The sequence below is a fragment of the Tachysurus fulvidraco genome, chromosome 11, assembly GCF_022655615.1.
Source record: "Tachysurus fulvidraco isolate hzauxx_2018 chromosome 11, HZAU_PFXX_2.0, whole genome shotgun sequence".
NCBI lineage: Eukaryota > Metazoa > Chordata > Actinopteri > Siluriformes > Bagridae > Tachysurus > Tachysurus fulvidraco.
Genome location: NC_062528.1, coordinates 12,829,571 through 12,842,383, shown reverse-complemented (window position 1 = coordinate 12,842,383; position 12,813 = coordinate 12,829,571). Strand labels below are relative to the sequence as shown.

The 12,813-nt window shown below is 38.4% G+C and overlaps 2 protein-coding genes across 2 annotated transcripts; both read right to left on the bottom strand.

Annotated features, from left to right (window-relative positions):
* Positions 1–8,459: 8,459 nt before the first annotated feature.
* On the bottom strand, positions 8,460–9,695 carry LOC113643618 (olfactory receptor 1509-like). Its single transcript, XM_027147967.2, has one exon. The coding sequence runs from the start codon at positions 9,396–9,398 to the stop codon at positions 8,460–8,462; it is 939 nt and encodes a 312-aa protein (XP_027003768.2). The 5' UTR covers positions 9,399–9,695.
* Positions 9,696–11,322: 1,627 nt separating this feature from the next.
* Positions 11,323–12,568, bottom strand: LOC113643619 (olfactory receptor 1509-like). Its single transcript, XM_027147969.2, has one exon. The coding sequence runs from the start codon at positions 12,281–12,283 to the stop codon at positions 11,345–11,347; it is 939 nt and encodes a 312-aa protein (XP_027003770.1). The 5' UTR covers positions 12,284–12,568; the 3' UTR covers positions 11,323–11,344.
* Between the last annotated feature and the right edge of the window lie 245 nt (positions 12,569–12,813).

Here is a 12,813-nt window from a genome sequence, read left to right as displayed (position 1 = left end):
TATAGCAGCAGTTACATGAGATATTGTAAAGTATTGTGCAAAACAGTAATTTGACTGAAATGTGAGACAGCATGTGCAAAGAGCAAAAACAATGTGCAAAACAGCATGTAAACAGTTTAATGGATATATATTGGAAGAGTGTGGATATGGTGTAGGTCTATGCAGTCCATACAGTTGATGTGTGTGTTGTGCTAAGTACAGTTCAGTTCATTTGTTAAGGAGTCTCATGGCTTGTGGAAAGAAACTCTTACACAGTCTGGTCGTTAGGGCCTGAATGCTTCAGTACCTTCTTCCAGATGGCAGATGGGTGAAGAGTGTGTGTGAGGGGTGTGTGGGGCCAACCACAATGCTGTTGGCTTTGCGGATGCAGCATGTGGTGTAAATGTCCATGAAAGAGGGAAGAGTCTGACTGTCTTTTGTCTGCACTGTTTTGTCTGTCTTGTTTGTCTTGTCCAGCACTGTTTGCACCAAGTTGCACAGTTGCACTTTATGTGGCCAAGACTTACATACTAAGTAGCACCATGTCCTGGAGAAACATTGTCTCATTTCACTGTGTACTGCAACAGCTATATATGGTTGAAATGACAAAAAAAGCTTTTTGACTTGACTTGAAAAGAGACTCCAATGATCTTCTCAGCTGTCCTCACTATCCGCTGCAGGTCTTGCGATCCGAGATGGTGCAGTTCCCAAACCAGACAGTGATGCAGCTGCTCAGAATTCTCTCAATGGTCCCTCTGTAAAAAGTAGTCAGGATGGGGGGAGGAAGATGTGCCTTTCTCAGACTTTGTAAGAAGTAGAGACACTGATAGGCATTTCTTGGTGATTGAGCTGGTGTTAAGTGACCAGGTAAAGTTTTCCGCTACATGTACAAAATTAATTTGGTGCTCTTGACGATCTCTACAGATGATCCGTCAATGATCAGCAGAAAGTGGTTGCTCTGTTCTGAAAACAACCATCGCTTTGGTTTTATCAACATTCAGAGACAGGCTGTTGGCTCTACACCAGGCAGTTAGCTGTTGCACCTCCTCTCTGTATGCTGACTCATCGTTCTTGTTGATGAGACCCACCACGGTCGTGTCATTGGCGAACTCGATGATATGGTTCGATCTGTACATTGCTGCACAGTCGTGAGTCAGCAAGGTGAATAGCAGTGGGTTGTGCTCAATAGCAGTGGGTTGTGCTCAATGTGGTGGTGCTGGAGATGCTGTTCCCGATCCGGACTGACTGAGGTCTCCCAGTCAGGAAGTCCAGGATCCTGTAGCTGAGGGAGGTTTTCAGTCCCAGCAGGCTCAGCTTCCCAATCAGGTGCAGAAGGATGATTGTATTGACTGCTGAACTAAAGTCTATGAACAGTACCGTGTCTTTATTGTCCAGGTGGGTGAGGGCTCAATGAAGTGACGTGGCAATGGCATCGTCCGTGGAGCAGTTTAGAAAATACACGACCTGTATGGGGTCCAGGGAGGGTGGTAACTGGGTCTTGATGTGCCTCATGACGAGCTTCTCCAAGCACTTCATAAAGATGGGTTTGAGTGCGCTGGGACGATATTCATTGAGGCAGGACACCGTAGACTTCTTTGGGATGGGGACAATGGTGGTTGTCTTGAGACACGTAGGCACAACAGCGCTGCTCAGGGAAATGTTGAAGATGTCAGTGAAGACATCCTCTAGCTGTTCTGATGGAATGGTCTTCCTTGCCTTCCTTTGCACCTCAAAGAGAGCATATAGTCAATTAGTGCATCACTATCACAGACAGGTGAAGCTGTCTTGTAGATCGTGATTGCCTGTATGCCCTGCCACAGTTGTTGGGTGTCTACGCTGTCCAGGAAGTATCTGTGGATACTAGGCCTCTAGTCTTCAGTAGTGCATGCACTTTAGCAGTCATCCACGGCTTCTGGTTGGAGCGTGTGTGTGGGTGATGGTCTTGGAGACGGTCATGTTATTAATGCACTAACCGATGTAGCTGGTCACTGATGCCGTTTACACCTCCAAGTTGATGAAGTTGCTGTTGGTTGAAGCCTCCCTGATGATGTTCCAGTCAGTGCACTGAAAGCAGTACTGAAGAGCAGAGGTGGCTCCTGCTGGCCAGGTTTTCACCTGTTTCAGAACTGGTTAAGAGCGTCTGATGAGTGGTTGCGGGGCTCTGCATTGAACTAATTTTAAGACTTTGGGAATGTTTTAACTCACTCTGAAGTCAGTTGTAATAGGTGTTGGAGGCATTATTGTATTAGGTTGTGCATCTGTCTGTCCATACATGTATAAGAGATTTTCATTTGCTCAAATTTGAGCAGTTGAATGATTGTAGGATTTATATGGAATTATTTTTCTAATGAACAGATGAACTAAAAGTCATAGTGAGGTCGAATGTCTGAATCCTCATATGTTCTTTAAAGGACATTTTAAGTGTATGTGTAAGTATGTATACAGTTTAGTACCACAAAGGGCTAAACTTGTAGGTGACCGAAGGATCATTTTTGAGGCCTTTTGGTATCAAGTTCTATTTCTGATTTCTATTGCCGTTTTGGAGATTCCATGGATTGATTATTGTATTCTTTTAATACTTTTCTACAGACATTTCTCACAAACTATATGGGTTTCAATTAACACTGGCAAGTTCAGTACTTACTGGGTGTTCAGTAGCAACAGTGTGCTTAAAAACTGTATGCAATTAAAGAGGCAACAAATTTAAGAGATGAAAAAGAAGGTAGCTATCATAAAACAATATGCAGGTTTTAGCCAGTTGACATAGTTTATCTCTATAACATTGTGACAGACAGACAAAAACATTCATGCCAGATCTTGAGCAAATGAGTGACTGTGTTCTTGGCTAAACTTGCCTAAAACCTGCTAGCCAAAAGTGTAATTCACATGGTTTGATTGTTTTGATGTTGTGTTTTATATATATACAGTACAGACCAAAAGTTTGGACACACCCCCTTTTCAACAGGACAATGACCCCAAACACACCTCTGTGTAAGGGCTATTTGACCATGAAGGAGAGTGATGGGGTGCTGCGCCAGATGACCTGGCCTCCACAGTCACCGGACCTGAACCCAGTCGAGATGGTTTGGGGTGAGCTGGACCACAGAGTGAAGGCAAAAGGGCCAACAAGTGCTAAGCATCTCTGGGAACTCCTTCAAGACTGTTGGAAGACCATTTCAGGTGACTACCTCTTGAAGCTCATCAAGAGAATGCCAAGAGTGTGCAAAGCAGTAATCAAAGCAAAAGGTGGCTACTTTGAAGAACCTAGAATATGACATATTTTCAGTTGTTTCACACTTTTTTGTTATGTACGTATATAATTCCACATGTGTTAATTCATAGATTTGATGCCTTCAGTGTGAATCTACAATTTTCATAGTCATGAAAATAAAGAAAACTCTTTGAATGAGAAGGTGTGTCCAAACCTTTGGTCTGTACTTTATATTAAATGTATTTCCGGTGATGATAAACAGTCTATCGGGGTGAACATTCTGCAGATTGCTAATAGCCCCATAGAGCTCCCATAGTGCCTCTTTAGCATTAGAGCTTAGGGGAATGTACACTCTGACAATGAAAACCATGGTGAATTCATGTTGTAAATATAATGGCCCGCATCTTACAGTCACAAACTCCACTAGTGATGAGCAGTAATCAGAAACAAGCACAGAGTTCTTGCACCATTCCGTCCAGCACGATACAACCAGCACGTGACTTAATTTTTTTCACATTAGCTCCACACTTGTTGCCATGCTTATTCCATAGCCTAGCTTTCTGGTGTATTCTGACTATAGTGCTTATATTGTGCTTTGAATAGCTATCATATGTGTTTTGGATTTGGTTCGACACACTCTGTATTCGATTAAGTTGACTTGTGTGTCGGACTGATGTTCTATTGATTACTTATGCCTTGCAGTTGCGGAAGTCAGTAAAAAGATCAATTCTGGTCTCATCAAATGGCCGAATGCATTACAGTGGAAAGATTCATCACAGAGCTGAGACAAAAAAGCAAAGACTGTGAGTTTGGTGCAAGTGAGAATGACATGCTTAGAGACCAGCTTGTATTTAGCATAACAAACCCTAATCTCAAAGAAAGATTGCTCCGTGAAAATGATTTATGGGAAATGATTTATTCATGGGACACATAAACACACCAGACGGCCTCCGACCTCACGATGCAAAAGTGATTGTGATCATGGACATGCCAGCTGCAGAGGATAAACAAGGCCTGCAACGTCTACTCTGCATGACTAAGTACTTAGCTCAGTACATTCCGAATGAAGCTTCACTCACAGCGCCTCTAAGGCAATTGCTGAGAAAGGATGTGGTATGGCAGTGGAATCCCCATCATAGCGCTACTTCAGAGAGTTGAAAGGCCACTCTCTAAAAATCACCTGTGCTTAGAATCTATTAGGGCTGGGCGATAAATTGATTTTATCGCTTAACTCGAATGTGTAGTTTACATCGATTTGTTTGAATGACAATCGGCTTTCTCTTTAACATCCACTGACGCTCCCCTCTGGGCTCCCGTAGTTCCTAATGGGTTCAGCCCTCCCCCCATGCGTTTGCCATAGAGATACACAAACAACATGGCAGTGAGCAGGGAAGAACTCGTTCCCAATAAAGGCACAGTGTCATTTGTCATACGGAATTGGTTCGGTTTTGCGGCATCAGACCTAGAACACACAACACCCCGCTGCCAAGTGTGTTTAAAGTCTGTTGCTAGCAAAGGTAGCAGTACGACTAATTTACTGCAGCACCTTAAACAGAGCCATGCTGTCGAGTGGGAGAGATGTTGCGCCCTGCGAAATGAAAAAGACCGTGGCAGCACAAGCACACCGCCAAAAAACAACCTACCGTCTTAGAAACATTTAGAAACTGTATACAGTATGATGAGAAGGTGGCCCACTGGAAAGTGATCATGGATGCAGAGAATCCCTGTTATAAGCATCAACAAAAATTATACTCTATGTTGTGTATTGAGACTTAAGTAAAGTTGGCCAAATATTCACAGATTCGAGTTTCCTGAGTCAATAACTCCTGAGCTAAACACTTTTATTACACAAATAACACCTCTTTTTTTATCGTAGTAATGTAGAGAGGCAGCTACAACCTAATTTTCCTCAAAATCAGCTTTCCTCCTCGTTGGACAAAGTACATAAGTCTCTATGTGCAAACACCTGACAGATTCCAAGGGACCGTCGGCAAAGTGCAAAACCCGAAAAATTTTACAGTGAAGTTATTAAAAACATTCAATAACTTCACTGTAATACGCTGCACTGTTTTTTTTATATGAAAAATCATAAAAATTATACAAAAAGACATTTCCCCCAAATATGTGTTGTTGTATAACTATCAGGACATCAGTGGTGTGTGAGCTGAATTTGGTGACAGTACAGTGTATTAAAGTGAAGTTATTGATTGTTTTTATAGTATTTGCTTTTCGGGGTTTGCACTTTGCAGACGGTCCCTTGGAATCTGTCTCAGCAGTGTGTATATAAATATACAAAAAATCGGGGATTTTTTATTTTAGGCCATGTCTCCCAGCCCTAGATTCTATGATCACAAAAAGCTACTAATACAAGCAGACATCAAAAGACGGCTTGGGAGCCTGTCTCCTGCAAGAGGCAACACTGTGTGTTACGCATCACGAGCACTCCCTGATACTGAGCAAAGATATGCTCAAATTGAGAAAGAGTTACTCACCATACTCTTCGCAGCGAGGAAGTTTCACCAGTATATATACGGCAAACCAGTGACCGTGCAGTCAGATCATAAACCCCTCGAGAACATCATGCAGAAACAGCTGTGCAAGGGCCCAGCACATTTGCAGCAAATACTCTTACAACTACAAAAGTATGAATTGAACATTGCATATACACCGGGCAAGCATATGTATATTGCTGATACGCTATCCTGTGCAACTGTAACTAGAGAGGCTGAAGAAGGTGAAGACCTCTATGATGAGAAAGTTGTGCATGGCTTGGAGGCCACTGATGCATTGAGCCCACAGACACAACAGCTGAAGAGGCCACTGCTTGCAGACATGTTGTTGCAAGATCTGTGTAAGAAAGTAAGAAACCGGCTAGCCACTGAAAAGACGCAGCGTGAACAACAACCTACACAGTTACTGGCCTATGCGACACAGAATCAGCATACAGAACAGAATCATGATGGTAGGAGACAAAATAATCATACCTCAGAGCTTCAAAAAAGTCATCTTAGATAAGCTACACATAGCTCACCAAGGTATCCAGGTGGAGAAATGTGCGCCTTGTCAACAACTCCAGCCACGACATCAGAAAGAGCCACTCATCACACATGACGTTCCAGAACTACCATGGATGAAGGTCGGAGTGGAGATTCTTGTGAAACTTCAGTCTTATCTACTGCGAGTGGACTATCTGACAAAATACCCAGAGGTGCTAAACTTACCTGACAAATCAGCCCACTCAGTAATACAAAAAATGAAATCAGTGTTCCATTTGACAGCTACGAGATGAAGTCATTTGCAGCAATATAGGGACTTTAAGCTCACATTCTCCACTCCTGGATACCCTCAGTCCAATGGACTTGCTTAAAGAGCAATAAAGACTGTCAAACATGTGTTGAAGAAAGCGATGCAAACAGGCACAGACCCACATCTGGTATTAATGTCACTAAGAAACACACCAGTGACAGGCCTGAATGAATCCCCTGCACAGATGCTAATGGGCAGAGTCCTGCGGAGCACACTCCCATGCTCTGGCGCTGTGCTTCAACAGTCAACCCCACAACATATACACAAAAGGCTGGTGGATTTGCAATCTCATATGCGGCATCAGTAAAACCCACATGCCAAGACACTAGCTGAGCTTGTTCCAGGATCCACAGTACATATGCAGACCAGACATAAGTAAAATATTGTCAAAGAAATTTGAAGGGACTGATGTTTACAGAGAACACTTGTGAATAAATGTTTACAATGGTGTTTTGGTTAGTTAAATTAGTCAAATGTTTAATTAAAGTCTCTGTCTGATAGAGTTGAATATGCACATTAGTAGATTTGACTGGATCACCTTGAATGTAAGTTAAATATCTGAAATTTGGCTAAAAAAGGCGGATGTGGTGGATTTGGTTCGACACACTCTGTATCCGATTAAGTTGACTTGTGTGTCGGACTGATGTTCTATTGATTGCTTGAGATGTCACACTTGCCTGTCTTCAAAACTTGAGAGCCCTGTGAATGATTGTAGGATTTATATGGAATTATTATTCCAATGAACAGATGAACTGAAGGTCATAGTGAGGTCAAATGTCTGAAAGTTCAAATGTTCTTTTAAGGCCATTTTTAAGTGTATGTGAGGTATACAGTTTAGTAACACAAAGGGCTAAACTTGTACAGACCAAAGCATCATTTTGAGGCCTTCTGGTATCAAGTTCTATTTCTTGCATTTATTAAATCAGATTAACAACTGTTTTTAAAAAAAAATATTGCAGTTTTGGAGATTCCATAGATTGACTATTGTATTCTTCTAATACTTTTCTACAGACATTTCTCCCAAACTATATGGGTTTCAATTAACACTGGTAAGTTGTTTATCTGGGAGTTCAGTAGCAACAGCGTGCTTTATGTGATTAAACACTGTATGCATTTAAAGACACAATAAATTTAAGACATGAAAAAGAAGATAAATATCATCAAACAATATGCAGGTTTTAGCCAGTTTACATAGTTTATCTCTATAACATTTGACAGACAGACAAAAACATTCATGCCAGATCTTGAGCACATGAGTGACTGTGTTCTTGGCTAAACTCAGTCTGCCTAAAACCTGCTAGCCAAAAGTATATTTCACATGGTTTCATTGTTTTGTTGTTGAGGTTTTTTATATATGTAATTGTGATAGTTAAATGGACACATGAATAATTAATTCTGATTGTTATTAGCAAAACAGAAAAGGGTGCCTACACACTGTGTATAGATGACAGAATAAACTGTTTCATTCATTAAAAGAGATGAATAATTCATTTTGTCAGCAAAACAGTTTTGAATAAATTAATCAGTGATAATTTCCTCATTAATGTAAGAAAGTAAAAGAAAAATAATTTGGTCTGTGAAATTCGAATGATTTACCTCAGGAGATGAGACAGTAACTGATAGGGATTATGCTGATAATCAAAGAAATCACTTGTTTCACAGTGTAAACTAATCTTTTTTTTTTTTGCTGTAATGGTTTAACATAAGTATACCAAGATATATTATTATCTTTCAGGAGTTTCTCCTTTTATTTTTTACTTTCTAAGCAACATTTAAAACATTACTTAACTTCAAAAGGGAAATATATTTAATTCAGGAACATCTGTACTTCTGAGAAGTATATTATATTTATATACTATTGATATAAATATAATACTATATATTTCTATATATTTTATAATTTACAGAATATACTGTATTAAATATGTATCACTTGTAGGGTTTTCCCTGGCTACCACATACATTAGCTATGACGCAGAGCTTTACGTCTCTGCCGATATATTTTAACAAACCCTTGTCTTATCTGTGTTAATTTAAATCCATATATTATTGGGTTTAGGAGAGGAGGCACAACAAGAAATTCAATTCCCAAGATGTTGCGTAGAGCTTGCATTCCCTGGATTTTGCCATAACGTGCATACATGACATCAAAGAGCAGGGAAAGAGTGAAGTTTGTGACTGCTATTAAATGAGGAAGGCATGTCTGCATGAATTTTGCCCACTGTGTCTTGGATCTTAAAGAAGCTCTGATAATGCTTATATATGACACAATGATGAATACAGCTTGAGATGTATTAGAAACTGTTATAAAATACCCATACACATTGTTCACGGTCACATCTGTGCAAGACAGCTTAACAATTTCCCAGTTAGAACAGTAAAGCTTGTCAATGACATCACTACATAACGGAAGTCGGGCAGTCAGCAAAACCCCAACAACAGCCTCTAGTATGGAACAGACCCAAGTAATAATCAACAATTTTAAACCTTTCTGAGGTGTCATAATAGAATGATATTCCAAAGGCTTACAAATGGATATGTATCTGTCAAATGACATGACTGTTAAACATGTGTATTCACAGAAAATATAAGAATAAATTAGGCTAAGTTGCGAGAGGCATCCTATATAGGAGATAACATGATATTCTGATAAAAGGTCAGCAAGGATTTTTGGATAGAAAGCAGAAGCCCCAAGTATCCCATTAACAAACAAATTGCATACAAACATATACATAGGTTCATGAAGTGTTTTGTCAAGTATGATTGTAATAGCTAATGTCATATTTAGGAATAAAGTCATAATATAGATAATTAGACCGAATGCAAAATAAATATATCTGTTTGTCCATGTGTCATTCAGTCCTTGAAGGACAAACATGAATTCTCCAGAGGAATTTTCCATCACTTCTTTTCTGTGTATCTGAGGACAAAACACACAGTGAGCTATAAAATAGTCCTTTAAGCATAGTTTTCAAAAAAGAAATCACAATTCGAAACCTCTGTCTACAAAGTTGGTCACTGACGGTCTATCCTTTAGTAGGAGTCTCTGATTCTCTAGCTTATATATACATTTATTTTTAGGTTCAAAATGTGCTGTTCACAAATAAGCATGTAGGATGTCTCCCTGCAGATTTGTCAAGGGTGATTCCATCTGGGACCATTTTCATCAGTGGGTTTAGCCAATGTCCAACTTTTGTAGTTATCCTGGTGATGAGAATATGGATAAATAAGTTAAATGGCTAAATTTGTATATAACCGAAGCATCACTTTTTGGGACCTTTGGTATCGAGATCTACTTTTTTTTTGTATTTAATTATCATTTTGATTTGATTAATAACTGTTTAAAAAGAAATATTGCCGTTTAACCATACATGGATTTTGGACTCATTAGACTAAACCAGCAGTTCCCAAAGTGGGGACTCATGTGGTCGCGGAGTGGGGGGCGGGGGGTCGCGAGATGAATTCCAGAAACTTTATTTCTTTTTTTATATTTATTTATATTTATTTTTAAAATTGTTTTAGATGTTAAAGGTTGTAATGATGCGAGTATAACTTTAGGATAATTAAAATAAACTGGAAATAAAACTTTATTTGCTCCGATTAATTACAACAGTTAAGTGACGGCGTCAATCACAATTTACAGCACAACAACATGCTCTAGATAGACGCACATTTAGTGTTTTGTTAAACAGCGGTTGGTCTATTTTGAGATCTAAACACAAAGGGCTAAACTTGTACAGTATGTGACCAAAGCATCATTTTTGAGGCCTTCTAGTATCAAGTTCTATTTCTTGCATTTATTAAATCAGATTAACAACTGTTTTTAAAAAAAATATTGCAGTTTTGGAGATTCCATAGATTGACTATTGTATTCTTCTAATACTTTTCTACAGACATTTCTCCCAAACTATATGGGTTTCAATTAACACTGGTAAGTTGTTTATCTGGGAGTTCAGTAGCAACAGTGTGCTTTATGTCATTAAACACTGTATGCATTTAAAGACACAATAAATTTAAGACATGAAAAAGAAGATAAATATCATCAAACAATATGCAGGTTTTAGCCAGTTTACATAGTTTATCTCTATAACATTTGACAGACAGACAAAAACATTCATGCCAGATCTTGAGCACATGAGTGACTGTGTTCTTGGCTAAACATAATCTGCCTAAAACCTGCTAGCCAAAAGTATATTTCACATGGTTTCATTGTTTTGTTGTTGAGGTTTTTTTTTTTTTTATATGTAATTGTGATAGTTAAATGGACACATGCATAATTAATTCTGATTGTTATTAGCAAAACAGAAAAGGGTGCCTACACACTGTGTATAGATGACAGAATAAACTGTTTCATTCATTAAAAGAGATGAATAATTAATTTTGTCAACAAAACAGTTTTAAATAAGTTAATCAGTGATAATTTCCTCGTTAATGTAAGAAAGTAAAAGAAAAATAATTTGGTCTGTGAAATTCGAATGATTTACCTCAGGAGATGAGACAGTACCTGATAGGGATTATGCTGATAATCAAAGAAATCACTTGTTTCACAGTGTAAACTAATCATTTTTTTTGCTGTAATGGTTTAACATAAGTATACCAAGATATATTATTATCATTCAGGAGTTTCTCCTTTTATTTTTTACTTTCTAAGCAACATTTAAAACATTACTTAACTTCAAAAGGGAAATATATTTAATTCAGGAACATCTGTACTTCTGAGAAGTATATTATATTTATATACTATTGATATAAATATAATACTATATATTTCTATGTATTTTATAATTTACAGAATATACTGTATTAAATATGTATCGCTTGGAGGGTTTTCCCTGGCCACCACATACATTAGCTATGACGCAGAGCTTTACGTCTCTGCCGGTATATTTTAACAAACCCTTGTCTTATCTGTGTTAATTTAAATCCATATATTATTGGGTTTAGGAGAGGAGGCACAACAAGAAATTCAATACCCAAAATGTTGCGTAGAGCTTGCATTCCCTGGATTTTGCCATAACGTGCATACATGACATCAAAGACCAGGGAAAGAGCAAAGTTTGTGACTGCTATTAAATGAGGAAGGCATGTCTGCATGAATTTTGCCCACTGTGTCTTGGATCTTAAAGAAGCTCTTATAATGCTAATATATGACACAATGATGAATACAGCTTGCGATGTATTAGAAACTGTTATAACATACCCATACACATTGTTCACTGTCACATCTGTGCAAGACAGCTTAACAACTTCCCAGTTAGAACAGTAAATCTTGTCAATGACATTACTACATAACGGAAGTCGGGCAGTCAGCAAAACCCCAACAACAGCCTCTAGTATGGAACAGAACCAAGTAATAATCAACAATTTTAAACCTTTCTGAGGTGTCATAATAGAATGATATTCCAAAGGCTTACAAATGGATATGTATCTGTCATATGACATGACTGTTAAACATGTGTATTCACAGAAAATATAAGAATAAATTAGGCTAAGTTGCGAGAGGCATCCTATATAGGAGATAACATGATATTCTGATAAAAGGTCAGCAAGGATTTTTGGATAGAAAGCAGAAGCCCCAAGTATCCCATTAACAAACAAATTGCATACAAACATATACATAGGTTCATGAAGTGTTTTGTCAAGTATGATCGTAATAGCTAGTGTCATATTTAGGAATAAAGTCATAATATAGATAATTAGACCGAATGCAAAATAAATATATCTGTTTGTCCATGTGTCATTCAATCCATGAAGCACAAACATGAATTCTCCAGAGGAATTTTCCATCACTTCTTTTCTGTGTATATGAGGACAAAAACACACAGCGAGCTATGAAATAGTCCTTCAAGCATAGTTTGCAAAAACAAATCACAAAACGAAACCTTTGTCTACAAAGTCACTGGCTGTCTATCCTTTAGTAGGAGTCTCTGATTCTCTAGCTTATATATACATTTATTTTTATGTTCAAAATTTTCTGTTCACAAATAAGCATGTAGGATGTCTCCCTGCAGATTTGTCAAGGGTGATTCCATCTGGGACCACTTTCATCAGTGGGTTTGACCAACTTTTCAAGTTATCCTGGTGATGAGAATATGGATAAATGAGTTAAATAGCTAAAGTTGTATATAACCGAAGCATCACTTTTTGGGACCTTTGGTATCGAGATCTATTTTTTTTGTGTATTTAATTATCATTTTGATTTGATTAATAACTGTTTAAAAAGAAATATTGCCGTTTAACCATACAGGAATTTTGGACTCATTAGACTAGACCAGCAGTTCCCAAAGTGGGGACTCGGGGGGTCGCAGAGTGGGGGC

Excerpts from the sequence above, each read along its gene's own strand:
- LOC113643618 (XM_027147967.2), bottom strand. The coding sequence starts at position 9,398 with ATGGAAAATTCCTCTGGAGAATTCATGTTTGTCCTTCAAGGACTGAAT.
- LOC113643619 (XM_027147969.2), bottom strand. The coding sequence starts at position 12,283 with ATGGAAAATTCCTCTGGAGAATTCATGTTTGTGCTTCATGGATTGAAT.